The sequence below is a fragment of the Cucurbita moschata genome, unplaced genomic scaffold, assembly GCF_002738365.1.
Source record: "Cucurbita moschata cultivar Rifu unplaced genomic scaffold, Cmos_1.0 Cmo_Scf00024, whole genome shotgun sequence".
In the NCBI taxonomy this organism is placed as follows: domain Eukaryota; kingdom Viridiplantae; phylum Streptophyta; class Magnoliopsida; order Cucurbitales; family Cucurbitaceae; genus Cucurbita; species Cucurbita moschata.
In genome coordinates this window covers 2,983,114-3,011,031 of record NW_019268540.1, presented here as the reverse complement: position 1 = coordinate 3,011,031, position 27,918 = coordinate 2,983,114, and the positions used below count along the sequence as shown (strand labels likewise).

The following is a 27,918-nucleotide window of genomic DNA, read 5'->3' as shown; positions in this document are numbered from 1 at the left end:
ATGAGCTTATTTTTTGTGTATAATTTTATATTCTAGATAATGATTTACATGTTTATTGAGAAACCCGAGTATATATTTGAACCAAGCGATTATTCTCGTGTTATTTACATTTGTTCTTGACGGTAAGTAAGTTTGGTAGTTCGGGTGTAGCTGTGTCGCGTATTTTTTCTGAATAGTAATTGACATGCACTCATCCGCAGAAAGTTACGTTTGTTGTACTAAGAAAATTAAGACTTTGATCGCTGACATTGCAGGGTAACGATAAACAAACATGTCATATCACAATATTGGTTTAATTTGGTATGTACCTTTATAGTAAAACTTTAATTAATATTACCTGTTTGGAATATTAATTGGATTGGCTAAGGGTTAGGCCTATAAATTATAAAATAAATGACCCTACAAAATCATAGAAAAACCATTAAATAAAGAAGAAAGAAAAAGAAAGGGCTTTTCTGTCATTCCATCGATAGTATTTTAGGATTTTCCAAAATATTACAACAAATTTAAACTAGGAAAAGGAAATAAAACGAATATAATTTGCTTTAGAACAATAAAGCAGCAGAAGAAAGATAACGCGAAAATGATTCATCAGGTAACGATTTGGTCTCTTTAAGATTGAGGCTTCTCCCACTTGAGTGGCTTGACGATCTCCCAGGTGAAGTCTGGGTCGTCTCTTCCGAAGTGTCCATAGGCAGCAGTCTTCAGGAATCTGCCATTGCCACCCCTCTTGAGATCGAGGTTGATGGTGATCATTCCTGGCCTGAAGTCGAAGTTTTCCTTCACAATTTGGAGGATTTCCTTGTCGGGGATCTTACCGGTTTTGTATGTGTCGACGAAGACTGATAGCGGCTCTGGCACGCCGATGGCGTACGAGACTTGGACAATGCACCTGCGTGCAAGTCCGCTGGCGACTATGCTCTTAGCAGCCTGTCTAACAATGTAGGCACCACTTCTATCGACCTTGGTGGGATCCTTTCCAGAGAAAGCACCACCACCATGGGCTCCCCAACCGCCATAGGTGTCGATGATGATCTTGCGTCCGGTGAGACCTGCATCACCATGAGGACCACCGATGACAAAACGGCCTGAGGGGTTAAGGTGGAAGATGGTCTTCTCGTCGAGGTACTTCTCAGGGATGACGGGCTTGATGACATGTTCTTTGAGGTCTGCTGCGATCTCGTCATTGGTGACAGTCTCGTCGTGCTGGGTGGAGATTAGAACTGTGTGCACACGGATGGGTACCATGGCGCCGTCCTCGTTGTAGTATTCGACGGTGACTTGGGTCTTGCCATCAGGTCTCAACCAGGGGCAGGTGCCATTCTTTCTAACTTCAGTGAGGCGGGCGCCCAACTTGGTGGCGAGTACATGGCTAAGAGGCATCAATTCAGGGGTCTCATCAGTGGCATAGCCAAACATGTGGCCTTGGTCACCAGCGCCAATCTCCTCAGGGCGCTTTGTGAAGTGGCCGTGAACACCCTGGGCAATATCAGGGCTCTGCTGCTCAATGTTAACCAGGACCTTGCAGTTGTCAGCGTCAAGACCGACATCATCGGAAACAAATCCGATGTTTCGGCATGTGTCACGGACAATCTTTTCGTAGTCTACATCAGCCTTGGTGGTGATCTCACCAAAGACCATGACCATGTTGGTCTTGCTGCAGGTCTCACAGGCGACCTTGCTGTCAGGGTCCTGAGCTAGGCAAGCGTCGAGCACTGCATCAGAGATCTGGTCACAGAGCTTGTCGGGGTGACCCTCATTGACGGATTCAGAGGTAAATAGAAAGGTCTCCATCTCTGAAACATAACAACACCTTATTAGATAGTGTACAGTGATAATCAATTGTTATAACTATCCTATTTCAAGCCATGGAGACCTCGACAAATCTGAATTAAAAACAGGATGTTTAACTTGAATCGAAGCTGGTTAGCTAATTAAGAACGGTAAATACAAGATCTGCAATAAGGAATCCTTAACCCATGAGAAGAACAAAACTAGATCTACTAAAAAATTACCACCAATTCTAACCTCAAACACAGTTCGCAATCAAATCAAGTGACCAACACTTCGAAGAAATGGACCAAATAAAACCGATATCATCAGAGATCTAGGCAATCGTGAAACATTTGTACGGAAATCCCGGAAAACGAGAGCACCGACATCATTTTTTACTCACAAATCGGATGGAGCATTTCAACAAACAGTTGGAGGTGATGAATAAAGGCCGACAACTGAAACAGAGCAACCAAAAGAACAAAACAAAACCCCAACGCCCGAGATCCCGAATCTCAGAGAGCAAAAGCAGTACAAAAGTTCCACTAACTAGTTCCAAAAGAAAAATTCCAAAACAGAACTCTCAGATCTGCAAAAATTCACATCTCACAAGAAGAAAAACATGTTTAATCCAACATACAAGCACTAGACAACCGATTCGCACATTAAAACAAACAAATCCATTACTACTCCTAGACAACCAACCAGAAATTCCCCCAAATTCGTTCAAAAACCGGAAGCAAAGAAGAAGAAATGAAGAACCACACGCATACACAAAGCAACAGAAAAAGAAAAATGGCAATAAACAAGTGACGAACAGAGCTCGCAAACCTGTTGAAATCGGCTGCGTAGATCTGGAAGAGAGAGTTTGAGCTAATACGCCAACCGAACCAGACCTCTAAAAGAAGGCGAAGCTCAACGGTACAAGGATTACAAGAAGAACAAAGCCTGTATTTATAGCACCCAGCCACCCTCCCGGCTACCGGAATAACCGGTCGGGGAAGCCCTGGAGCCAGTAGGGAGAGTGCAATAAGAAGGAAATTTCGAAAGATTCTTCCAAGCCGTATATCGTGGAAGATCCTCACCGTTGAAACGAAGTTAGTGAGGAAACATCAACGGCTGATATTCGATATTAACCCTTTAATGACGTGCCGGGTTCTTCACGCGCTTCTCCGAACGCGAATTTAATCCTTTTCTTTTTTACAAATGGTAATTTTTAAAAAAAGCGATTTAAATAAATAATAAATAATAAATAAATAGAATCCGACGTGGAATGCCACGTCAACGACATGCTCCATGCTGCCCATCGGTTTGAAAGCAAAAATATCCCTTTTATGTCAAATTTCTCCAAATATTTAGTGAATAATTTTGATTTAATTATTTATTTTTGATATATGTGAATATTTAATCGGGAATAATAATACAAAATTAAATATATAAGTTGAATTAGTTTAATAAAAAAATAATTAATGGGAAATAAATGAGGTAAGTATAATGAATGTGGACGGAATTAGATCAATATACAGAGCACGATGTTTTATGGTCGATAATGATTGTTTAAATATTTTGGAAATTCTTTTATTATGAGTAATTGTGTAAATATATATCTGAAATTAAAAAATATATATATATATATATTGCTTTCATCACCTAACCCAAATTTGTAAAAAAAATCTCAAATTATTTTCCAAGGTGGGTGAAGGTTGAAGTAATTTTGGTCACCAACCAAGCTTGCACTAAAAAGAACGTCCTAACTAAATGTGATGTTAGGTGATTTCGGCATTTTTGTTACGGTTTTGGCACTTCTACGTCAATTACATATCGTCTTTTAGATCATGTCTTTTACGTATTCCCATAAGATATTGTCCAATTTTTGCTTTGGCCGCTACATATCATCGTCAGTCTCACAGTTTTAAAACGCATCTTTTAGAGTTAAGCAGCAGAACCAGTACTCGTCTAGATACTGTCCTCTTTGAGCTTTCCCTCAAGATTTTTGAGTTTTTCCCTTATGTGGGTTGTTACAGTACTCGTCTAGATGCTGTCATCTTTGAACTTTCTCTTGAGGTCTTTGGGTGTCAACTTTGAATTTTCCCTCGAGGTCTTTGGGTTTTTCCCTTATGTGGGTTTTTACAATACTCGTCTAGATACTGTCCTCTTTGAACTTCCCCTCGAGTTCTTTGGGTTTTTCCCTTATGTGGGTTTTTACAGTACTCGTCCTCTTTGAGCTTTCTCTCGAGATTTTTGAGTTCTTCCCTTATGTGGGTTTTTACAGTACTTGTCCAGATACTGTCATCTTTGAACTTTCTCTCGAGGTCTTTGGGTGTCATCTTTGAATTTTCCCTCGAGGTCTTTGGGTTTTTCCCTTATGTGGGTTTCTATAGTACTCGTCTAGATACTGTCCTCTTTGAGCTTCCCCTCGAGTTCTTTGGGTTTTTCCCTTATGTGGGTTTTTATAGTACTCGTCCTTTTTGAGCTTTCTCTCTAGATTTTTGAGTTTTTCCCTTATGTGGGTTTTTACGGTACTCGTCCATATGCTGTCATCTTTGAACTTTCTCTTGAGGTCTTTGGGTGTCATCTTTGAATTTTCCCTCGAGGTCTTTGCATTTTTCCCTTATGTGGGTTTTTACAGTACTCGTCTAGATACTGTCCTCTTTGAATTTTCCCTCGAGGTCTTTGAGTTTTTCCTTCATGTGGGTTTTTACAGTACTCGTCTAGATACTGTTCTCTTTGAGCTTCCCCTCGAGTTCTTTGGGTTTTTCCCTTATGTGGGTTTTTACAGTACTCGTCTAGATACTATTCTCTTTGAGCTTTCTCTCGAGGTTTTTGAGTTTTTCCCTTACGTGGGTTTTTACAGTACTCGTCTAAATACTGTCCTCTTTGAACTTTCCCTCGAGGTTTTTAGGTTTTTCCCTTATGTGGGTTTTTATCTTATAATGAATGTTTCATTTTCCTCTCTAACCGATATGAGATCTCACACCTTCTCGGCTCATCTCCGTCGCACTTTATACAACAGTCGATACTGGCCTCTCACATTGAATGGTCAAACCTCGTCACTTACAATTCTTTATTGGTTGCCACGTGGGATGTGGGTACGAAAGAAGACGGAGGAAGATGGGGTGGTTGGGGTTTGTTTGGGACCAAGATAGGTGCGGTAAGGTTTCCGCGACACCCAAATTGCCAATTAAATCATTATTGGGTTTTTTAAATAATTAAAATTAAACTTCAAAAGATAAAAATTAAAAATAGAAAACTCCCAAAAGGTTGGGCTGACCGGTGACACCCGCCAACCGGTTGTCCCAGCCGTCGGTGCGGCGGCGACAACAGAGGCGGGTCCGATTGTCCCACGGAAAATTTGTGGGGCTGCGAACGAATATGGACAAAACTTTGGGGTCAAAGTATTATAAAAATAATTTCTTTATTTAAAACAACTTTAAATATTATTTTAATTTATTTTTTGTGGGTAATAATTTAACTTGCAAAAATTCATTTAATTTAATAATAATTTTCTCTTTAATATTGGAATTAAATTAAATTAACTCTCTAATATTTGGAATTTTCAGGAAGAAAAAACAAATATATTTTTCAAAATAAATTGTTTTATGAAAAAAAAAATATTCGGATAATTATTTATTTTAAAGCAGAATTTACTAATCTTTCGTATTTTCCTAAATTTTTCGAAATATTTAAAAACATTAAAGTTTTAATTTTGTATTTATAGATTTATTCATCATTTTTTAAAATAAACAATTAAATAGTTTAAAAAATTATTAAATAAAAAAAAAACTATTTTCAAAATTATTTCTTCTGTAGTCTTTATTAAAGTTTAAAATATAATAAATATAATAATAAACTTTGGGGTCATATTATATATTTTTAATTTTGTCACACTTTTAAGGTATAATTTTGATTTTAGTATAAAGATAGAACAAAAGAGAAAGTGATATTCAATCATACATTAAAAAATAATAATAAATTATTTTATTTTATTTTGGGGAGAAATAAATTAATTTTATTATATAGTTTAATTTATAAGAGAGAGAAAACGCCGCTTTATTTGTCTTGTCTCTTATTTTTCCATAATTATTTGGTCTTCCCATTAACCACAAGGTCTGTGTTGGACTCTCTCACATGCCTTTTTCTTTTTCTTTTATTTTTAAATAAATATCAATAATTTAACTAATTAAATTAAAATAATTTAGCTACTTACTTTTTATTAAAAATATTTAATTTTTAATTAATAAATTTAAGTTCAATAAATTTAAACGAGTGTTTTTATAGGAAAATATTAATAAATGGTTTAATGATAAATTAACTGGATTTAAAATTTTTATTAAATGGTAAATTAATATATTTGCTTTAAAAATTTTAAGTAATTAGATATAAAATTAAAAGTTTTAAGATTTTTTTAAAATTTTTATAAACAAAAATTATAATTAAAGAATAATAAATATATTATATATTTTTTAATTACGAAAAAGAAAGAGGTAATGAATGCTCTGTAAAGCTTTTTTTTTTTTTTTTTTTTTTTTTTTTTTTTTTTTTTTTTTTTTTTTTTTTTTTTTTTTTTTTTTTTTTTTTTTTTTTTTTTTTTTTTTTTTTTTTTTTTTTTTTTTTTTTTTTTTTTTTTTTTTTGCCGACATTCGGACGTTCATTTTCTTCAGATCTCCACCGACACACTCAATTCTTCAATTTCTCTGTTTATATATCTTTTATTATTATTTTTTTTCTTTTTTAAAACAAAACAACATTTTCACACTTTAAAATCCCTTTAAATTTCATAATCTAAAGCGGCATGAATTAATGCTAGCTTTCGGATCACGCGTCATGAAAATAAAGATAATGTCGGAAATGGTCGGTATCGCTCAGTTAGTAGAGTAGAGGACTGAAATTTTTTTGTGTCACCAGTTCAAATATGGTGTTGAAAATACGTCTAATGTGTCGAAAATGGCCAGTATCGCTTAGTTGGTAGAGCAAAGGACTGAAAGTCTTCGTGTCACTGGTTTAAATCTGCTATTGAAAATACGTTTAATGTGTCGGAAATGACCGGTACCGCTCAGTTGGTAGAGTAGAGGACTGAAAGTCTTCGTGTCACTGGTTCAAATCTGTTATTGAAAATACGTCTAATGTGTCGAAAATGGCCGGTATCGCTTGGTTGGTAGAGCTGAGGACTGAAAGTCTTCGTGTCACTGGTTCAAATCTGTTATTGAAAATACGTCTAATGTGTCGAAAATGGCCGGTATCGCTTGGTTGGTAGAGCTGAGGACTGAAAGTCTTCGTGTCACTGGTTCAAATCTGCTATTGAAAATACGTCTAATGTGTCGAAAATGGCCGGTATCGCTTGGTTGGTAGAGCAGAGAACTGAAAGTCTTCGTGTCACTGGTTCAAATCTGCTATTGAAAATACGTCTAATGTGTCGGAAATGATCGGTGTCGCTCAGTTGGTAGAGCAGAGGACTGAAAGTCTTCGTGTCACTGGTTCAAATCTGTTATTGAAAATACGTCTAATGTGTCGAAAATGGCCAGTATCGCTTGGTTGGTAGAGCTAAGGACTGAAAGTTTTGGTGTCACTGGTTCAAATCTGCTATTGAAAATACATCTAATGTGTCGGAAATGGCCAGTATCGCTTAGTTGGTAGAGCTGAGGACTGAAAGTCTTCGTGTCACTGGTTCAAATCTGCTATTGAAAATATGTCTAATGTGTCGAAAATGGCCGGTATCGCTTGGTTGGTAGAGCTGAGGACTGAAAGTCTTCGTGTCACTGGTTCAAATCTGCTATTGAAAATACGTCTAATGTGTCGAAAATGGCCGGTATCGCTTGGTTGGTAGAGCTGAGGACTGAAAGTCTTCGTGTCACTGGTTCAAATCTGTTATTGAAAATACGTCTAATGTGTCGAAAATGGCCGGTATCGCTTGGTTGGTAGAGCTGAGAACTGAAAGTTTTCGTGTCACTGGTTCAAATCTGCTATTGAAAATACGTCTAATGTGTCGGAAATGGCCGGTATCGCTTAGTTGGTAGAGCAGAGGACTGAAAGTCTTCGTGTCACTGGTTCAAATCTGCTATTGAAAATACGTTTAATGTGTCGAAAATGGCCGGTATCGCTTGGTTGGTAGAGCTGAGGACTGAAAGTCTTCGTGTCACTGGTTCAAATCTGTTATTGAAAATACGTCTAATGTGTCGAAAATGGCCGGTATCGCTTGGTTGGTAGAGCTGAGGACTGAAAGTCTTCGTGTCACTGGTTCAAATCTGTTATTGAAAATACGTCTAATGTGTCGAAAATGGCCGGTATCGCTTGGTTGGTAGAGCTGAGAACTGAAAGTTTTCGTATCACTGGTTCAAATCTGCTATTGAAAATACGTCTAATGTGTCGGAAATGGCCGGTATCGCTTAGTTGGTAGAGCAGAGGACTGAAAGTCTTCGTGTCACTGGTTCAAATCTGCTATTGAAAATACGTCTAATGTGTCGAAAATGGCCGGTATCGCTTGGTTGGTAGAGCTGAGGACTGAAAGTCTTCGTGTCACTGGTTCAAATCTGTTATTGAAAATACGTCTAATGTGTCGAAAATGGCCGGTATCGCTTGGTTGGTAGAGCTGAGGACTGAAAGTCTTCGTGTCACTGGTTCAAATCTGTTATTGAAAATACGTCTAATGTGTCGAAAATGGCCGGTATCGCTTAGTTAGTAGAGCAGAGAACTGAAAGTCTTCGTGTCACTGGTTCAAATCTACTATTGAAAATACGTCTAATGTGTCGAAAATGACCGGTGTCGCTCAGTTGGTAGAGCAGAGGACTGAAAGTCTTCGTGTCACTGGTTCAAATCTGTTATTGAAAATACGTCTAATGTGTCGAAAATGGCCGGTATCGCTTGGTTGGTAGAGCTGAGGACTGAAAGTCTTCGTGTCACTGGTTCAAATCTGCTATTGAAAATACGTCTAATGTGTCGAAAATGGCCGGTATCGCTTGGTTGGTAGAGCTGAGGACTGAAAGTCATCGTGTCACTGGTTCAAATCTGTTATTGAAAATACGTCTAATGTGTCGAAAATGGCCGATATCGCTTGGTTGGTAGAGCTGAGGACTGAAAGTCTTCGTGTCACTGGTTCAAATCTGTTATTGAAAATACGTCTAATGTGTCGAAAATGGCTGGTATCGCTTGGTTGGTAGAGCTGAGGACTGAAAGTCTTCGTGTCACTGGTTCAAATTTGTTATTGAAAATACGTCTAATGTGTCGGAAATGGCTAAAATCTGCTATTGAAAATACGTCTAATGTGTCGGAAATGGCTAGTATTGCTGAGTTAGTAGAGTAGAGGACCGGAAATCCTGGTGTTGCCGATTTGTTGTGAAAATAAATAAGAAATTTATTAATACTTTTGTTAGTTGAACTCTATTTCGAGTGAGTTCTTCATCTTATAAATATCTTACTCAATCTCATCTACGGATTAAAATTATTTTGTCTATTGGGCATGGGACTTGAGTAGGATCTAAAGCCAACGAGCCCACCTTCCACGTAGGTGCCCTTCTTGTCACGTGGACCAACTATACTGAAAACCCTTCGACGATGCATTTAAGAGAGGACTAAGTTCAAGAGGTGCATTCGAAGGGAAGCAATAACCGACAAACAATGCCTACAAATATAGAAAACTCTGTACATTTGTACGATACTAAGTCAAACTTGGTTAACATGATAAGAAACCCTGGTTCAAAATTTATATTGAAATTTAACCGAAGGTTCCTAGTCTTTTTCTTTCCGTGGGAGAAAGTTTGGGTTAGCCTGTTATGGTTAGCCAATGACCTTTGTTGGGCTCGTATTTGCCAAGTAGGCTTGGCTTTAGACCCGATCGGCTTTGGTTCAATTTAGAAGTTGAGTTTGTTGGATGAAAGTGTCCCACATGGGTTAATTTAGAGGACGATCATAGATTTATTATCAAATAATACACTCTTCATTCGTATGGGGTCTTTTGGGAAGTCCAAAACAAAAACATGAGAGTTTATGCTCAAAGTGAACAATATCATATCATTGTGGAGAGCCGTGTTCGTCTAACAGAATTTATTTATAATATTAATATTAATTGGTGTAAAACATTAGGAATATTATGATTTTCTTTAAATTCAATGAATATGACTATATGCAAATGAATCTATTCTTTTTGTATAAGATTCCAACTTAGCACAATAAATAAGATATTTATTAAAAGCAAAATGTAATCAACATTTTTTATGTTTATCAAATGGTTAATAATTATCATTTCACATTAAATCTTCCATCTAAACCAAAGCCACGTCACCCAAGATCTTCCACATATGAAATTTATCTCTTTGAAAAACAATTAAAAAAAAACATAAAAGGTTTTTTCGTGTCCTGACTCCTATTTCAATCTACATTTCTACTGAAAATTTAAATTTTAATATTAAAATATAGTTTTTCACGCTTTTATATGTTTGTTTGCTGAATAAAGAAAGAGGAAAACATATATATAGTGAGCGGGGTGGACGGAGCGGAAATTTGGAAGGGTTGGGAGCGGGAATTGGGACGAGGAATCCCATTTCCATCATAGTTTAACTAACGGAGAGAAATTCCGATTTTAATTTTATAAAATTATAATTATAACTTTAATTTAAGGAATATTAGATGTAGTTTGAAAATGAAATTAATAAAGCTTAAAACAAAAGTATATTAAGAACTTGATTTGTCTAAGATTTTGATTTTTTTTTTTTTGGAATTTATTTATTTATTTTTATTAAATCAGGATAAAAATTTCAAAAAGTATTTATATTTAAATTTAATAAAATTGAAAATTGCGAGAGAAAATATTTAGGGATAAACGAGAAAAAGACAGCTGGCAATTTACACGAAGCAGAAAATATTTGGTGAAAAGACAATATTGCGTCCAGCGTTAGCATTCACACACTCTCTCTAAAGAAGGGTACATTCGTCATTTCAAAGCACAAAAAATCAATTGCGGTGAGCGTGGATCGAACACGCGACCTTCAGATCTTCAGTCTGACGCTCTCCCAACTGAGCTATCCCCGCTTGTTGATCTGACGAAACACAATGTTATATAACTATCATCAAACTCTCAAAGAAGGTGAAAAACATGGGTAAAAACAAAACCAATTGCGGTGAGCGTGGATCGAACACGCGACCTTCAGATCTTCAGTCTGACGCTCTCCCAACTGAGCTATCCCCGCTTGTTGAGTTGAGTTGAAATTTAAAATAAATATAATAATGTATTATCTCCTCTACTATTGTCGTTTTTTGATCCATCGCGGGACGGCATTGCAAACAGAGAGCTCTGATGGGTAAAGCCAAATCCTTCAAGAACGAGTTCTCCTATGGTATGAACCTTTTTATGGCTTAAAATTCAGGATGATTTTCGTTATTTTTCATCAATTTGCCTCTTAGTTTGATACGTTTGGAGATCCTTATTGAATCATGGCGTTGAATTTTTCGTAGAACAACGATCGGAGGAGTCGTTCGAAATCTTGATCAAGTATCCGGATCGAGTCCCCGTAAGTTGCCAAATTCTCACATTATGCGCTTCTTATTTGAGAAGATTCGTATTGTTGCATTTTGTTTAGAAATTATAGATGTTGGTGAATTTATGAATTTGGTGGAAATAGGTAACTCAGAAAGTCTGCAGGTGTCCAATCCTTAGGCTTTTATCTTTGTTTCCTCTTGGTTGAAGCGTTATCGTTATGATTTTTTGTTTTTTTTCTTAGAGATTGTTCGCGCAATTTGCCATGGGGGATGCTTTTCAGATAAATTCTTCAGGAAATGAAATGCTGAAGTTATCAGATGATTTTAGTCAATGTTTTCTTTGTTATCTAAGAACAAAATTGTATCCGGATTTTTTTTCAACTCGTGGATAGAAGCTGCTTGTTCTTTGTATCAAGCGATACCAAGGCGATTTCAAGTTTGGTAGGCTTGGACAGAGCTATATAGAAGGAAGCAAATCACTATTTTTGTTTCCTAAAAAACAATATCACTGAAGTTAATGTGCAGACTCAATTATGTGACGTTCTTATATTTTTGAGGTGTAAATGCTAGATTGCTGTTCTTCATTTCCTCCAAATCCATGAAAGTGATTTAATGGTTTTCCTTTTGATGTTCTTTCTGAGTATAATTGCAGGTAATTGTCGAGAGATATGAGAAATGTGAACTTCCTGAGATGGAAAAGAAGAAGTAAGTTCTTCCTGCATATCTAAGCTTCCTCAATGTTTCAGTTCTCCTAATTTCATGTACCTCTCTCTGAAAATCAATTGAATGGAAACAGACACTATCACCTTTGCATTACACTCTTAACATGTTTATGTTTGTTCTTGTTAATGTTTGAGAAACCATTTTTGGGTACTGGCTCCGATCGTAAGCGTCGAATTTCAATGTTCCTCACAAAATTGTCAAAAAATTATCGATTGTGACTCAGTTTTTTTTCAAACGGCCCAATCAAAGTTTCCAAATTAGGGTCTCGGTTTTAACCCTGTACATATGGTGCTATAGGCTCTCTTTCTTCCTATCACATGATCATCCTCCCCCGAAAAAAAAACATCATGGTATTTATTTATTCACATTTGGGAATTAAAACATAGTCTCACATAATGTCTTACACGTTCTATTCCAACATTTTCTCGTCTCGTTAGATACGATTTTCATTGAATTTCTGCAGAACTATGGGATCTGAACAGGGGTTTTGTACATGTTGCCTAGGTTTACATTTGAAAGCCAGTTGTGATCCTAAAATAACATGACATATTGTGTCTATTAGGTTTGGTTTGTCTGTTGAATGTCTTTTGTTTTGTTATTGACTAAAGGTACCTGATTCCTCGAGACATGTCTGTTGGCCAATTCATCCATGTCCTGAGCACCAGGCTTCGTCTAGCACCTGGAAAAGCTCTCTTTGTATTTGTAAAGAATACTTTGCCTCAAACAGGTAGGGTTAGGACATAGGATTACATTTGAGATGATGCTGCTGCCCATTTTTACGTGCATTCTCGTGCAACAAGTCGTTTTAATCCTAAACAGTTGCCCTCAAATTTTGCAGCTAGCTTAATGAGTACCGCGTACGAATCATACAAGGACGACGATGGCTTTCTGTACATGTGTTACAGCAGTGAAAAGACCTTTGGCTAAGGTAATAATCTGATTGAGATTTGTGAATGCTGAAGTTGTTGTATACTTTCTGCTGCTCCTCCTGTTGTGAGTATTATATTCCATGAACAAATTTGTTCTTACCATGTAGACATTATTATGTATAATGTGTAAATCATTTAATATTGTAACGGCCTAAGCCTACTGCTAGTAGATATTGTCCTCTTTGGCCTTTCTCTTTTGGACTTCCCCTCAAGGTTTTTAAAACGCGTCTGCTAGGAAAGAGGTATCCATACCCTTATAAAGAATGATTCATTCTCCTCCCCAACTGACGTAGGATCTCACAATCCATCCCCTCGGGGCACAACATCCTCGCTGCACTCGTTCTTTTTTCCAATTAATGTGGGATCCTCCAATCCACCCCCTTTGGGGTCCAGCGTCTTTGCTGGCACACCGTCTTATGTCCACCCCCTTTGGGCTCATCTTCCTCACTGGCACATCGCCTAGTGTCTGGCTTTGATACCGTTTGTAACAGCCCAATCTCACCGCTAGCCGATATTGTTCTCTTTGGACTTTCTTTTTTAGGCTTCCCCTCAAGGTTTTTAAAACGCGTATGCTAGGGAGAAGTTTCCACATCCTTGTAAAGAATGTTTCACTCTCCTCCCGATCCGTTGTAGGATCCCACCGATTGTTTCTTAAAACTATTTTCTTTTTTAGTTTTTAAAATTTAGAAAATTGGTTCAAGTACGATAAAAATGGTATACAAAACACAAATTACATTTATTAAAGAACAGAGTTTGTTGATCTATATAATACATACCTGCAAAGCAGCATTTTGCTTTGATCGAGATAGCTTGCCACCATGTTCAATAGTATTATGCCTCTGAAAATTAACAAATTGTCACCAAGGAACAACTCACTTATCATGGAGCAAGTCTAGAGCCAACTACTGTTATTCTATGATGTTGTTTGTATTTCAAGATTCGAGTTCAAAATTTTCAAAGCTCGTGAGGTTTGAAAGATGGTTCTGATTTGGTATTCGAACCATTCCTTTGAAACAAGAAGGTTAGAAAGAACATAGTGAAGATGCAAATGTTTGGTATATTGTGTGTGTCTACCTACTACCCCACAAAACTTAAAATCTCCCACTAAGGCTTTGCTAGCGCCAACTCGATTATGAATCATCATTACTACAAAACTTCATAAACTTAATACAATCACACACGCTTTCGTTTAGCATAAGAAACCCTCTCCCTATAACTACGCTATCACCTTCATCTTCTTCTTGTTCCTCTCATTTTCTCATTCTTTCACCTTCAATGGCTTCTTCTTCTTCAATTCCTTGTACCATCTACTTCTTCTTCTTCTTTCTCTCCACTTTCGCTTCGGCCACCCTACGTGTCGGTTTCTACCGTTCATCTTGTTCTGATGCCGAGGTGATTATCAAGAGTGTTGTCAACCAAGCTATCTCTCAAAATCCCGGCGTTGCTGCAGGCCTCATCCGAATGCACTTCCATGACTGTTTTGTTAGAGTAAGCTTCTTAAGCTTTCTTTTAAAAACCCATTTGATTACTGTTTCAAATATTTAGTAAAAATAGAAATGTTCATTTAACTCGTCCAACCGAGAATGGAGAGGGATTAGAAAGAGATTTCTCCTAGTTGACTAAATGGGGTCGTATTTCTAGTCCTTGTCCCCACTTCGACTATTACGGTCCAAATCCATCGCTAGTAGATATTGTCTTCTTTTAGCTTTTTCTTTCGGACTTCCCTCAAGGTTTTAAAACATGTCTGCTAGGGGAGAGGTTTCCACGTTTTGTTACCCTTTCTAACAGATGTGGGATCTCACAATTCACCCACTTTAGGGCCAACGTCCTCGCTGACACTTGTTCCCTTCTTCAATCGATGTGGATCCCTCCCCCTCCTCCCCAATCCACTTCCTTTGAGTCCCAACATCCTTGTTGGCACACCGCCTCGTATCCACTCCCCTTCGGAGCTCAGCCTCCTTACTAGCACATTGCTTGTAATGGTCGAAGTCTACCACTAGCAGATATTGTCTTATTTGGGCTTTCCCTTCTAGGATTCTCCTCAATGGAGAGGTTTTCACTCCTTTACAAGAAATGTTTTATTCTCCTCTCCAACCGATGTGTGATCCGACACCGACCTTGCCCAATCTTGTCTCCGTACTATTATATATATATATATATATATCTATATATTAAGAAATTTCCCATGTTGATTATTATATTATATTATTATTTGATTCTATTCATTATTGATTTAATAGTGATTCATATTTGTTTTTGGGGAGTGCAATTTCAGGGTTGCGATGGGTCAGTACTGCTGAAATCCACACCCAAAAACCAAGCAGAAAGAGACCATCCAGCAAACTTCCCAAGCTTACGAGGTTTCGAGGCAATTGACGAAGCCAAGGCCCAAATCGAGGCCATATGTCCCAACACCGTATCCTGCGCCGACATTCTTGCCTTCGCTGCCCGCGACAGTGCCTACAGAGTCGGAGCCATCAATTACACAGTGCCAGCCGGCCGCCGCGACGGCCGTATCTCAATAAAGCAAGAAGCTTCAACCCTCCCTACACCCTCTTCCAACGCCGACCAACTCATCAAGACCTTCGCCAACAAAGGGCTGTCCGCGGCGGAGATGGTGACACTTTCCGGCGCCCACTCCATTGGAGTAGCTCACTGCCCCACCTTCTCCAACCGCCTTTATTCCTTCAACGCAACTCATCCACAAGACCCTTCCATGGACCCCTCATATGCAGAGTACTTGAAGACCAAGTGCGCGCCGCCTAATGGCGGTGGCCGGAGTGAGCAACCGGCGGTGGCGCTCGAGTTTTTTAGCCGTAATCGTTTGGATAATTGGTACTATGTTGAATTGAAGAACCGTCGTGGGGTGTTGAGCTCCGATCAGACATTGTTGAGTAGCTCTTCCACCTCGAAAATGGTGATGGATAATGCGAGGTATGGGTCTAAATGGGCTACTAATTTTGGAAAGGCCATGGTTAAAATGGGTTCCATTGACGTTCTTACGGGATCACAAGGGGAGATCAGGCGCCATTGTAGCTTTGTGAATTGATTTCAGACATTTAATTTGATCACCCAATTAAGCTTCTCATAGGAAGAACAGCAATTCTCTTGTTTTGTTCAAATTCATTCATTGATTTTAAATATTTTATTTTTTCACAACTTCAACACCCAAAGAGAATTGAAAAAAAGAGAATTGAAAAGTATAAGCGGTTCGTAATACTGCAACCTTCCAATGATATGATACCACTTGTTGTACCCAAATGCCATATCCAAAATGTTATGACACCCAATTGTTCTAACTCATATGTCCACAAATAGAATAAACAAACATACACAAAAGTTTACGTAGTTTGGAAATGAATAAATTTCCATATATCACCGGTGGTGTTGAGGATTATTGGGAGTGAGTCACACATTGGGTAATTTAAGGAATAATCATGGGTTTACAAGGGAGAAATACTATCTCCATTGGTATGAGACCTTTTAGGAAAGCCCGAAGATGAAAGTAGGGGTAGCTAATCAAGCATAAAATATCATATCATTGTGGAGATCACTGATTCCTAACTGATAGTAGCAAATCACTGTAATTATAGTATTTAGAAGAAAGTAAACATAAAATATCATACCATTGTGGAGATCCCGGATTCCTGACTGTTGGTAGCCAATCATTGTAATCATAGTATTTAGAAGAAAGTAAGCATTATGCTTAAGGTTCGTCAACTCAAAAAGCTCTCTTTTTTCAAGTGGTTCTTAATTTATTTGTTTCGACATATTTTGATCGTGCATCATACCCAATACATAATTATTAAAACCGAACCACATTCAATACTTTCAAACACATAGCTCGAAGAAGCTAGTTTCTAAAATGGCATTTCTTTCTAATCTCCCCTTGAGTTCCGGTCAAAACCTGCAGCTTCCCCATTTTCACCATCGCCGCCGCGAAATCTCTCATCCAAACCACTCTGTTCTTCTGGTATCTCGACACGATCGCCGCCGTAAGAGAGTCACTTGCCAGCGCCTGATCCGACGACAAAACCCCCAAATTCCTCTTCAAATTCTCAAAATACTGAACGTCCAATCGATTTGTCGTCACGTTGTCCAAATCCGCCGTCTTATCAAACCCACTACCCAACGGGCACTTCTCTTTCAAAAAGGCCGCAAATTTCGGGTCCAAAGTCGGGTCGGTGCTGTTTTGGTCAACGCCGTTGAAAAAGAAAAGTCGGTCGGAAAATTCTGCACACGCTGTCCTTCCGATGGAATGTGCCCCAGAAAGCGCCACCATGTCTCTTAGCGACAGCCCTCGTTCTTCGAAGTGTTGTTTGAGGAATCCGATGTTGGTTGTCGGAAAAGGGAGGTTGTCGGCGACTTTGGCCCCGTGGGAGATGAGTGAGTCCCGACGACCACCCGGGACGGCGTAGGTGAATTGGCCGACGGTGGCGACACTGTCTCGAGCTGCAAAGGCTAAAATGTCGGCGCAAGAAACTGTTTGTGGACATTGGGATTCGAGCTGGGATTTGGCGTCGTCGATTATCTCGAAGCCTCGTAATAAGGGGTTGCCTGGACGGTCTCTCTCGAAATCGGGATTTTGCGGCGTTTTGTCGAGGAGTATCGATGCATCACAGCCCTGCCATGTATATTATTAGAGTTCTTGTAGATATGATTCGTTTTAGCTTGGTACGTATAACCGTTAGTTTCACGGGTTTAAAACGTGACTATTAGGGAGAGGTTTCCACACCCATGTAAGGAATGTTTCGTTCGTATCTCCAACTGATGTGAGATCTCACAATCCACCCCCTTAGGGGCCCATCGTCCTTACTGACACACCGCACGGTGTCTTGCTCTGATAGTATTTGTAATAACTCAAGCCCATTGTTCTCGCTGACACACCGCACGATGTCTTGCTCCAGTAAATATTGTCTTATTTGGGCTTTTCCTTTCGAGCTTCCCCTCAAGGTTTGGTTTTTAAAACGCATCTACTAGGGGGGTCTAGCTTCCTTGTTCGCACACGGCCGTCTGACTCTGATACCATTTGTAACAATCTAAACCTATCACTAACCGATATTGTCCGCTTTGAACATAAGCTCTCATGAGACCTTTTGAGGAAACTAAAACCAAAGTCACGAGATCTTATACTCAAAGCGGTCAATATTTGTTAGCGGTGAGTTTGAGTTGTTACAAATGATATCAAAGCCAGTCACCAGACGTTGCAGGTATTGGTCGAAGTAGGGCTAGACCCTCTCCATCTTAGACGCGTTTTAAAATCGTGAAGTTGATGACGATACGTAACGGGCCAAAGCTAACAATATCTACTAGTAATGGACTTGAACTATTACAAAATAAACAACGAAAAGATGGATAAGGGACGAGAAATGGGCTTACAAGAACGATACAATCATGAAAATGCAAACGAATGAGGCCAGCAGCCATTCCAGGGTTGATAGCGACTCCCTTTTCCACTGCGTCTCTCACGATGCGTTCGGCCGAAGGACATGTCTGACGGTAAAACCCTAATTCGAGCTCTTCACAATAAACTTTGGATGCCATCACTAAGCCCACCATTAACAGAGCTTTAAGCTTTGCTTCTCCACTCAAATCACTCTGCATTTTGCAATTTCCCTTCAAATTTGGTACCTAAATTTTAGAGAAAGGGAGAAGATACAGAGTTTATGGTCACCTTAATCTAGCTTATGTTAATAAAGGCTGCATGTTATATAAGGGGACTTTCTTGTTCGTATGCTTTTGGCTCTTTCTCTTTGTTTTTGTTCGAGTTTTACGAGTTGGATTGTAACAGCTCAAACCCACCGCTAGCAGATATTGTATATATGTATATATATATATATATATATATATATATATATATATATATATTTTTTGTACCAATTTGAGCCTAACTAAGCTGGTTAAGACATGATATATTGAACTAGGCCAACCTCACGTATTATCGAACTAAGAAAAATCTCTATGTCCGTTAAGAATAGAAATTATTACATTTTTTTTAATGAGAATCGAGCTATTATGGTAGTAAAGGAATCACACGAGAAGAGCGAAGACCCTTTTCATATAGGGTTATAGCATAAGATGTCTCGAAATATACGACCTGGTCCATAGACCCTTTTCAGAGCTATAGTTCTCGGCGCATTAGGCCCTCGAAAAATAAGAAAGATATTATTCTCTTTAAGCATGCATCTCGAGCAATTCAGTTGAAGAAGAGCTTCCACACCTCTCCACCCTTGGATCTCGTTTATCGAGATTAATATATTTTTTAAGAAATTAAAAGATCGATACGAACTACCTATGATAACTTCGATTTCATCTAAAGTTCCTAAAGAGAGAGTAAGCCGGCAGCTAACTTTTTATACAAACATTGTGATAAGATTAGTTTTAAGGAATTAGATTTGAAGCATAAAAACAAACAAACCTTGATTACATCGAATGTCTATCTAATGTCATGACATATGTCAATTTAAGGTAAGAATATTTGATTCTAACAACAACAAATCACTCCAGAAAGTAAAATTCGGATTATCTGTTTGATCAAATATCTCAAGACAAAAACACTTGATTGAGATTCGAATCATTCCACAAGCAAGATCAAATGTGTCAAATTTGAATGATTCTAAAATGCAACCTAAACTAGGTAAAATTGTAAACAAACTTAGCGTTTGATTAAAGGAAAGGTAAACACTTAGCCCTAATGATAAGAACGTCACGTCTACTAGGAAGAGGTTTCCACACTCTTATAACAACTCATGTCTAGAATTCAGAACAAAATTTGGAGTCTGGATTCGACATTCTCGTTCATTTCTTACGACATGACGATGTTACTTACTGTCTTAAAGAGATTCGTATTATCAATTTGGCCACCAAATTTTGTCCACTAACATAAACTGATTCATCAGAAGTAAGAAACAGGGCAGTCTCAGCAATGCCAGCTACGACATTCTGGCTCTGTTCATCGTAAATGCCAGCTACGACAACGAAAGCGTTATAAGAGTCACTTTCCCATGCAGCCGCCATTGATCATAAGTTTATAAGTAAAGAATACATCTTCGTTAGTACGATATTTTTTGGGAAACAAAAAATAAAACCATGAGAGTTTATGCTCAATGTAGACAATATCATACCATTGTGGAGGGTCGTGATTCCTAACAGAGAGCTTTCAGACAATATCATACCATTGTGGTGGGTCGTAATTCCTAACCTAAAGCCTTGTGGAGGGTCGAGATTCCTAAGAGAGAGCTTTCAGACAATATCATATCAACGTGGAGGGTGTGCTAAGAGCTTCTCATTCTTCATTAAAAACGTTTCCTATTAAAAAAAATAGTAAAATCTTACATTAGTTCGAGAAATTTTAATTAATTAATTAAAATTACATTTTCCATGGTTTCTAAATCAACTATTTCAATCAAATTATGAATAATTATAACTAATTATGGTTTAGCTATTAATAATTATATATATATATATATATTTTAGTTTCACCATTTCACCAATCATGTCCAGTCTTCGTTCGTCTGCCTCTCTGACGGCCTTGATATTGTTGTGGCTCTGAAAAGACGGAGAGATTTTCAGAGGCTGTTCTTGCATTTGGTGCCCTCAACTCTCTGCTCACCACTCCCTTTGTGTCCAGTCGCTCTCTTCTTCTTCACGAATTTTAAATCCCAGTATGTCACTTGCAGCGCTCACCTGTAATTCGAATCCAAACACTCTGAATCTCAGTCATCGATCGATAAGAAGGAGTAATGGCGTCTTATTCATGGCGATTCCCACTCGCAGAAGCATCAATTCGAGGTCACTATCTCTTCCCAAGCTCCTCTTCAGAATCCCACGGAGTTCTTCGAAGTGCCGCAGAAACCCCATTTCCCCTCGAGTTAAATTCGTCTCCCCTGTGATGGAATGGCAGAATTGCACGTAAATACAGTATTTCTTTCTCGATTCTCCGTGTTGTTTCGGTTTATTGATTCTCTATTTGCAATTGCTTGTTTAGATTTCGATTTCCCTTTCACTTCAAAAAGTTCCTAATTCTTCGCTGGATTGGTTTGGCTATTGCATATTGTTTTGATGATTTGATGTTGATTGCGATGAAGTCCTTCCTGAATGATGGACTCTGAGTTTCTTAGAATGTTGTAGGTTTGTTGGTATAACCAGGAAATGTGATGAATGCAGGGCCAAGATGGAAGTAGACATTCCTGCCTCGGTTGCTTATAAATGCTACTCAGATCGTGAAGCCATTCCCAAATGGATGCCCTTCATTTCATCTGTGAAGGTTAGCTATATTACTCAATCTCAAGTTGATTGATTACTGATCCTGAAAATATCTTCCATGTTTACTTGAAGATGTATTCTAGCAAATATTGTATAATGGAAGGAAACCTTCAACTTGTTTTGCTTATATGAGGAGAAAAGTTTGTGAGCCTTAGAGTAGTTTGTTATGAAAGTCTCTTATGTGAGTGAATGCAAGTGAGGGGCAGGTCTATGTTTATGTGCAAAGTGATAGAAGAAAGAACGATGAGAAAAATGGGCTGGCAATAGCCTATATTTTGGGAGAGAATCAAACCTTGGAACATCTAGTAACTTACAATTTAATTCCATAATCAATTGGTATTATAATGATTCTGCAACAAAATGAATGAATAGGAAGGGATGAGCTTTGCCTCTGAGATCCCATATCGATTGGGAAGCAGAGTGAAACATTCTTCATAAGGGTGTAAAAACCTCTTCCTAGTAGACGTGTTTTAAAACCTTGAGGAGAAGCCTGGAAGAGAAAATCCAAAGAGGGCAATATTTAAAAGTGGTGGGCTTGGGCTGTTACAAATGGTATCAGAGTCAGACACCAAATAATATGCTAGCAAGGAAGCTGAGCCCCAGGGGGGTGGACACGAGGCGGTGTGCCAGCAAGAATGCTAGGCCCCGAAGGGGGGTGGACACGAGGCAGTGTGCCAGCAAGGACGCTGCGCTCCGAAGGGGGGTGAATTGGGGAGTCCCACATCAATTGGAGAAGGAAACGAGTGTCAGTGAGGGCACTGGAACCCGAAGGGGGGTGGATTGTGGGATCCCACATTGGTTGGGGAAGAGAACGAAACATTATTTATAAAGGTGTGGAAAACCTCTTCTTAACAGACACGTTTTAAAACCTTGACTGGAAGCCTAGAAGAAAAAGCCCAAAGAGGACAATATCTGCTAGCGGTGAGTTTTGGCCAGAGATAACTACAATATTTTTTGTTGTCACTTCGGTTGACGTTTGGTCTTGGTTAAGTTGATCATTTGTAGTCCTCCCATGGGTGCACTTGCTTTCTATGTAAAACCATTAGGTAGGCTTAAGAAGTACAAATATCGATATGAAGCACAGACACCACATGACATTGGCACAATCATGTCATTTTTTAAAACTCTAAGAAACAGACACGGCAAAAACACGCGTATTAATACATATTATTTTTTACACTGCATAGAAAGTCAAAGTCTTAAAAAAATTGTATTTAGAGTTTGATGTATTTTGCTCTCAAATGTTACATAGATTACTATTTTTGTCTTGTACGTTGAATTGGTGTTCGATACGTACCTATCAAATATTGGGCTTAGACCCACGTTCACTTTGTACAATACGTGTTCAATAAGTTCAGTGTCCTAACACATGTCTAATATGCCATGTTTGTTTACTGCCAACACTTAAATCTTGGTACAGTTGAGCAATTTTTAGTTATCAGATAGATTGCACAATTTGAGAACTTGTTCCGTACTGTTTATAGGTTTTGGAAGATAATCCTACTTTATCACGGTGGTCATTAAAATACAATGCCTTTGGTCAAGATATTGAGTTCTCTTGGCTTGCTCGGAACTTGCAGGCAAACAATTCTATTCCTTGAACCTTTCATTTAACATCCATCATTTCATTAAATGCTCTGCACATTTTTTCTGTTCTTAAACTGTTATCCGATAATATTACAGCCGACCCTCAATCAAAAAATCCATTGGCGGTCTCTCGAAGGTCTTCCAAACAGGTACCTCCAAAATTTTATTTCAGAACCATTCTCAGTGTCTTGTGAATTGTTTTGTAACGGCTCGTGCCCACCGCTAGCAGATATTGTCCTCTTTGAGTTTTTTCTTTCGGGATTTCCCTCAAGGTTTTTAAAACGCGTTTGTTAGGGAGAGGTTTACACACTCTTATAAAGGGTGTTTCGTTCTCCTCTCCAACCAATGTGGGATCTTGACTTCGTTCTATAGGGTCTTTGCCGTTTTCTTGTTCTTCTGAGTGTATTCTGAATCATAACACAATCTCGAGGCCTTTAAATCTTTGTTTCATTTGCAGAGGTGTTGTTCGATTTTATCCAAAAGGCCCATCATCTTGCCTCGTAGAAGTAAGCCTACAATGTCCCAATTGACATGTTTGTATCCTTCTTGGTTAAATCATTGGAGATATCTTTACATTATGATCCACCTAATGAAATCATGTGCTTGAAAAAGTAGATTAAACGTCATATTGCAGCCAACTTTTCCATAAAAACCAACACAAAGTGTCGGGTAATCATGCGCTTACTCTAGATTTCTTGTTTGGTCGTTTTCAGCTGACTGTCTCTTATGAAGTTCCACCTCTTTTATCTCCAGTGGCATCTGTAAGCTTTCTAGCCAATTATTAGCTTGTAAACACATAATCAATCATGATTCTTGAAGAACACAATCCAAAATTCTCATATTCGTATGATTTTTGCAAATGCAGGCATTGCAACCTTTGCTTGAGAGATTACTTAAACGAGGTCTCGAAAGCTTTGCCACATTTGCTAAGAAATACCAAACGGCTTGAAGACGGGTATTTGTGTCATATGGTATGGATATCACCATTTTTTACTAGATACTCTTATTGACAAATGTAAAATCTTGAACACAATACTTGAATACAATCATCTGTTTCAATAAGAAATTAATGTACTTTACAAAAATATTCTGAGTCCAGCTGATTTATTGGGTTATACATATGTTCTTAATCTCAAAAAATTATTTACATCACAATAAATGGGATTGCGAGTTGTTACAGGAAGTGGGTACACTCATTAGCATCCACTCTTATCCAACGATCTCTGCAAGCTACAAAGGGCTTGAGAAGAGAGGCTGCAGTATCTCAATTTTCGTTGCTGTGGTTGTGGAGAGTTGTCCTTTTGGAAACTAGAGAAGCAAACAATGACAACGGTGAGATTATCGAATGAGTCTAGTCCTAAAGCCTGCAGGACGAGATCTCGAGCGCAACGCTCGGGGTTGTCATGTCGCTGAAGTCCCCGGCGAACTACATCGACTGCATGCTGGCTTGACATCACGTCCCAAATCCCATCGCAGGCTATGATTAAGAACTCATCCTCCTCTGTTAGAACCACCTGCCTGCATTCTGGTTCTGCAATGAGGGGTGAAGGAGAACCATGGGGGAGGAGCTTCATGTCCCAATCACCCAAGGCCCTGGAAACTGATAAAAGGCCGTTAAGATAGCCACCGTCGACGAAGCCACCCAACTCTTCTACTCGTTCCTTCTCCGGTGAATAACTTGGCCTGTGGTCTTGAGACATATCTACTGCCTCTCCCTTCCGACTAAGAACAGCCCGGCAATCTCCAACATTAGCCACCATTAGAAGCCTGAAGAACAGAAACATATGGTCAACAACATAGCTAGCTACCTCCTATTTGTGAGTTCTCCCAATCATATGAACAATGCAGTGCTATTCTACAAAGTGGCTAGAGATGGTAATCTAAATAGACAGTGGAAACCAGGAACAAGACAGCATAATCGTATGAGTAGGTCAACAAAAACCAATAAAACCATGATCAGCCACAAAACTTTTGGATTCTCCTAACCATATGAACAATGATGCAGTACCGCCCAACAAGGTGGCTGGACACAATCATCTAAAAGACAGTGAATTCGTATGAGTAGATTAACGGAAGCCAGCAACACCAGACTAATTCTAAAGAGATTGATATCAGGTATTGTGGGATCCCACCCGAGGAGAACGAAGCATTCTTCGGTGTGGAAATCTCTCTTTAGCAGAAGCATTTTACCTGCTAGCAGTGAGCTTAAGCGGTTACAAATGGTATCAGAGACAGAGTCAGATGCCAAAGGGTGTGCTAGCGAGGACGCTGGCCTTCAAGGATGTGGCACCGTCGATTAGAGAGGAGAACGAAACATTCGTTGGGGGAAGGGTGTGGAACCTAGCTAGGGACACCTTTTAAAACCTTGAAAAACTCAAGGAAGACAATATCTACCAATATCTACCGAAGATGATTAGATAAGATTGGAAAAACATACCTTCCAAGCACAAGAGCAGTGAGGGCCGTCGTCCCAGACAAATTACTAATCCCAGAATCATCAGCCAGAGCTTGATCGGCCAGAAGAAATGCTTCTCGTAAGAAATTTTCAATCTCCTCCGGCCGGAGTTCATCAACATCAGGCATGTGAGGAAACCTAACATCTTCAAAAAAGAGTCTAAGAATATTCTTTCTTATATAAGCTGCTGCTTCAGGTCCTCCATGTCCATCAAACACCTGAGATCAGCAAACTCAAGTCATAATGTCATCCAAAGCTACACAAACAAGGCAACCCACTAAACAAAGAAACTCAACAACTCACCCCATAGAAACCACTTGGCTTAGAAAACTTAAAGAGCGAGCCTAAATGTGAACACAGATCGTCAATCCTTATGTGTTCATCCTCCATGTCTCTCCTAGGTCCAATATCAGCAAAGCTCCCCGACCGGAGACTTGGAAATTCCCTCTGCTCCATCGAATCGACGTCGGTATCTGGAATTTGCTCCACATCCTGAAGAATTAAACATCATAAGAACTCAGACACATACCGAAACCATCGCTACAGAAACAAAATCATGACGATCACTGTTTCTATACCCAAAAACAAACAAAAACCCCTGAGAAGAAGAAGAAGAAGAAGAAGAACTCGAACAAACCGATTCGGAAGCGCGAACACGATCGAGAGTCGGATCAACGGGAATCGCACCGTCGATGGACTTCATTTCATCAACAAGATGAGCCTCTTTACCGAAATAGGGGACCTCCAAAACAGGGAGGCTCTTCGAACACACAACAACCTTAGTTTCAGCCACCTTTTTTACATTTACCAAAAAATCAGATTCTTCAACTGAGAGATCAAAATCGCTATAATCTGCAGAAATGTAAGTTGGAGTTGGAATCGGATTTTTCTCTCTCTCTGCTATGGAAATTTGAGAATAATGATGAGGAAATTTCAGTAATAAAGAAGTCGGCAATGAAGAAGGTATATATACTGGGAGCCGCCGCGGGAGGGAGTAAATTCGTGGAAGGAGACGGAAAACGTAACGCCGTTACAGAGACTTGCCTGTGAAGCCACGTTAACGTTTCCTCATCGACACTTGGCTTCATGAAATTACTTAAACACCCTTGCTTTAACTTCGTTGACTTTTTTAGCCCCTCTTTTTAAATTTTTATTTATTTATTTATTTTAAAAAGAACGGGTTATGGGTTGGCCCGTAGCTGTGGACTTTTTCTAAAATTTTATTAATATGGCAAACAATTATTTAAGAAATCTGGTGGAATGAGGACTCAGGGTTGGCCCACGATTCGACCCGGTTCCAATAAACCGGTTTTTTTAACGGCCACGTGTCGCCAAAGGAGTGGTTAGCATGGTTCAATTAGTTTGCACAAATATATATATATATATATATATATACACTCAAATTTTATACTTTATCTTAAAAATATCTTTGAATTTTTAAAAGTTTTATTAATATTTTTAGACTTTAAAAAAATATATTTTTATCAATAATATTTTGTTTAAAAAATAATTTTTAATTTTTGAGAGTATTTTAAAAGTTATAATTCATGATTCAATATAATTCTATAAATAGTCTTCCCTTAAATATTAATTAGGAATATTTTATTAAATTATATAAATTATTTATGAAGTTTCAAATTTAAAATTATATATAGAATAAATTCTTCTTTTTGTCTTTTTGAGGACATAATAAAAACAAAAATAAAATATATATATATAGAAATTTGAATGGTTATTTTCTTTTCTTTTTTTTTTTCTTTACTTTTTGGAGTGAAAAAAGGAAAAAGGAAAACAAAAAAGAAAAAGAAAATTGTTGAAATAGAATAGGAACAAATTTAAAGTTGTTATGTGAGAGATATTTTTGTAGATAAAACGTGGAGGAAATGAAATCAGTGACGTGTGTATGTCCATCCAACACGTGGCATCCTTAATTTCTGTCCACGTCAACTTTAAAAATTAAAACTAAATTATTTAAAATTTTCAATTCATTTATTAAAACTGTTTTAAAAATATATAAAAGTAGACGTGAATTATTTTTATATTAATATTTAGCATTTATTTTAAATTTTATATAATTTATTTTGTTTAATATAAGGTATTTAAAAATTATTATATATGTAACTTTACACGTTTAAATAAACTAAAAAGTGATTTTAAATAAATTAATGAATAATTACTTTTTTTGACTCTCGAATAATTATTCGGTGGGCCTTATTTAATTTTTAAAATTAAAATAGTAGTTATTCACGTTTTTCATTCTATTTTTTTTTTTTTTTTAAAAAGGGAAAGTAATAAATTTAATGGATAATGTGAACGAATTTATTAATAATTGGTGAAATAGTGAATTAAAAAAAGAAAGGAATCTGACACGTGTTTGAATGTTATTGGATAAGTCAGTGACAATTCCTCACGGTTGAGTGTTGGGAAAATGATTCTCCATCAAATATATTCACACATCCCCTTTTACGTTATGAAATTGAATTTTTTTAAAGAATAATAATAATAATAATAAATTCAATTATAAAAACTATAGGTTTCGAATATTTATTAATATATATATATATATATATATATTTATTTATTTATTGTATTTGACTAAGGAAGAGTGTATAACAATCATTCTTGTTTCATATTCTCGAGAAAAAAAAATTACATTAATAATTAAAATCTCGTAAAATTTAAATATTAAACATTCACAAGTCACAATGAATCACTAGC

At 37.8% G+C, this 27,918-nt stretch overlaps 6 protein-coding genes and 2 non-coding genes across 9 annotated transcripts; 3 read left to right on the top strand and 5 right to left on the bottom strand.

The window, feature by feature from the left end:
* Positions 1-429: 429 nt before the first annotated feature.
* On the bottom strand, positions 430-2,743 carry LOC111461249 (S-adenosylmethionine synthase 1-like). The gene is made up of 2 exons (XM_023104773.1): positions 2,605-2,743; positions 430-1,796 (listed from the first exon to the last, which is right to left on the bottom strand). Exon 2 carries the CDS (start codon positions 1,792-1,794, stop codon positions 613-615), a length of 1,182 nt encoding a protein of 393 aa, XP_022960541.1. The 5' UTR covers positions 1,795-1,796; positions 2,605-2,743; the 3' UTR covers positions 430-612.
* Positions 2,744-10,721: 7,978 nt separating this feature from the next.
* TRNAF-GAA lies at positions 10,722-10,794 on the bottom strand. Its single transcript has one exon. It is a non-coding gene; the product is annotated as a tRNA-Phe (tRNA).
* An 85-nt stretch (positions 10,795-10,879) lies between these two features.
* Positions 10,880-10,952, bottom strand: TRNAF-GAA. The gene has a single exon. It is a non-coding gene; the product is annotated as a tRNA-Phe (tRNA).
* An 82-nt stretch (positions 10,953-11,034) lies between these two features.
* Positions 11,035-13,059, top strand: LOC111461254 (autophagy-related protein 8i-like). The gene is made up of 5 exons (XM_023104784.1): positions 11,035-11,099; positions 11,218-11,273; positions 11,894-11,946; positions 12,573-12,691; positions 12,803-13,059. The coding sequence occupies exons 1-5, from the start codon at positions 11,060-11,062 to the stop codon at positions 12,889-12,891; spliced, it is 357 nt and encodes a 118-aa protein (XP_022960552.1). The 5' UTR covers positions 11,035-11,059; the 3' UTR covers positions 12,892-13,059.
* An 868-nt stretch (positions 13,060-13,927) lies between these two features.
* LOC111461252 (peroxidase 5-like) lies at positions 13,928-16,053 on the top strand. Its single transcript, XM_023104781.1, has 2 exons — positions 13,928-14,381; positions 15,169-16,053. Exons 1-2 carry the CDS (start codon positions 14,169-14,171, stop codon positions 15,940-15,942), a joined length of 987 nt encoding a protein of 328 aa, XP_022960549.1. The 5' UTR covers positions 13,928-14,168; the 3' UTR covers positions 15,943-16,053.
* A 693-nt stretch (positions 16,054-16,746) lies between these two features.
* LOC111461155 (peroxidase 5-like) lies at positions 16,747-19,910 on the bottom strand. The gene is made up of 3 exons (XM_023104652.1): positions 19,776-19,910; positions 18,273-18,524; positions 16,747-17,517 (listed from the first exon to the last, which is right to left on the bottom strand). The coding sequence occupies exons 1-3, from the start codon at positions 19,908-19,910 to the stop codon at positions 16,747-16,749; spliced, it is 1,158 nt and encodes a 385-aa protein (XP_022960420.1).
* Positions 19,911-20,382: 472 nt separating this feature from the next.
* On the top strand, positions 20,383-23,825 carry LOC111461253. The gene is made up of 7 exons (XM_023104782.1): positions 20,383-20,804; positions 21,060-21,159; positions 22,643-22,738; positions 22,842-22,894; positions 23,203-23,251; positions 23,459-23,506; positions 23,611-23,825. Exons 1-7 carry the CDS (start codon positions 20,560-20,562, stop codon positions 23,692-23,694), a joined length of 675 nt encoding a protein of 224 aa, XP_022960550.1. The 5' UTR covers positions 20,383-20,559; the 3' UTR covers positions 23,695-23,825.
* Positions 23,782-26,272, bottom strand: LOC111461251 (probable protein phosphatase 2C 2). Of its 2 annotated transcripts, none has more exons than XM_023104779.1 (4): positions 25,818-26,272; positions 25,504-25,693; positions 25,183-25,418; positions 23,782-24,512 (listed from the first exon to the last, which is right to left on the bottom strand). In XM_023104779.1, exons 1-4 carry the CDS (start codon positions 25,901-25,903, stop codon positions 23,942-23,944), a joined length of 1,083 nt encoding a protein of 360 aa, XP_022960547.1. In that variant the 5' UTR covers positions 25,904-26,272; the 3' UTR covers positions 23,782-23,941. The 2 variants fall into 2 exon arrangements, with proteins under 2 accessions (XP_022960547.1, XP_022960548.1); XM_023104780.1 differs by having other exon boundaries at positions 25,504-25,692; positions 25,838-26,272.
* Positions 26,273-27,918: the final 1,646 nt, after the last annotated feature.

What these genes read in the sequence shown, in the direction of transcription:
- LOC111461249 (XM_023104773.1), bottom strand. Translation starts at nt 1,794, where the DNA reads ATGGAGACCTTTCTATTTACCTCTGAATCCGTCAATGAGGGTCACCCC.
- LOC111461254 (XM_023104784.1), top strand. Translation starts at nt 11,060, where the DNA reads ATGGGTAAAGCCAAATCCTTCAAGAACGAGTTCTCCTATG. An exon ending in CCTGAGATGGAAAAGAAGAA is followed by an intron (nt 11,947 to 12,572) that starts GTAAGTTCTTCC and finishes TATTGACTAAAG; the next exon opens with GTACCTGATTCCTCGAGACA. An exon ending in GAATACTTTGCCTCAAACAG is followed by an intron (nt 12,692 to 12,802) that starts GTAGGGTTAGGA and finishes CAAATTTTGCAG; the next exon opens with CTAGCTTAATGAGTACCGCG.
- LOC111461252 (XM_023104781.1), top strand. Translation starts at nt 14,169, where the DNA reads ATGGCTTCTTCTTCTTCAATTCCTTGTACCATCTACTTCTTCTTCTTC. An exon ending in TCCATGACTGTTTTGTTAGA is followed by an intron (nt 14,382 to 15,168) that starts GTAAGCTTCTTA and finishes GTGCAATTTCAG; the next exon opens with GGTTGCGATGGGTCAGTACT.
- LOC111461155 (XM_023104652.1), bottom strand. Translation starts at nt 19,910, where the DNA reads ATGGCGGCTGCATGGGAAAGTGACTCTTATAACGCTTTCGTTGTCGTA. An exon ending in CTTCTGATGAATCAGTTTAT is followed by an intron (nt 18,525 to 19,775) that starts GTTAGTGGACAA and finishes TCTAAAATTTAG; the next exon opens with GTACCAAATTTGAAGGGAAA. An exon ending in TTCATGATTGTATCGTTCTT is followed by an intron (nt 17,518 to 18,272) that starts GTAAGCCCATTT and finishes TATACATGGCAG; the next exon opens with GGCTGTGATGCATCGATACT.
- LOC111461253 (XM_023104782.1), top strand. Translation starts at nt 20,560, where the DNA reads ATGTCACTTGCAGCGCTCACCTGTAATTCGAATCCAAACACTCTGAAT. An exon ending in CCTTCATTTCATCTGTGAAG is followed by an intron (nt 21,160 to 22,642) that starts GTTAGCTATATT and finishes TACTGTTTATAG; the next exon opens with GTTTTGGAAGATAATCCTAC. An exon ending in CATCATCTTGCCTCGTAGAA is followed by an intron (nt 23,252 to 23,458) that starts GTAAGCCTACAA and finishes GGTCGTTTTCAG; the next exon opens with CTGACTGTCTCTTATGAAGT.
- LOC111461251 (XM_023104779.1), bottom strand. Translation starts at nt 25,903, where the DNA reads ATGAAGTCCATCGACGGTGCGATTCCCGTTGATCCGACTCTCGATCGT. An exon ending in GTTTGTTCGAGTTCTTCTTC is followed by an intron (nt 25,694 to 25,817) that starts TTCTTCTTCTTC and finishes TTTAATTCTTCA; the next exon opens with GGATGTGGAGCAAATTCCAG. An exon ending in AGCCAAGTGGTTTCTATGGG is followed by an intron (nt 25,419 to 25,503) that starts GTGAGTTGTTGA and finishes TGCTGATCTCAG; the next exon opens with GTGTTTGATGGACATGGAGG.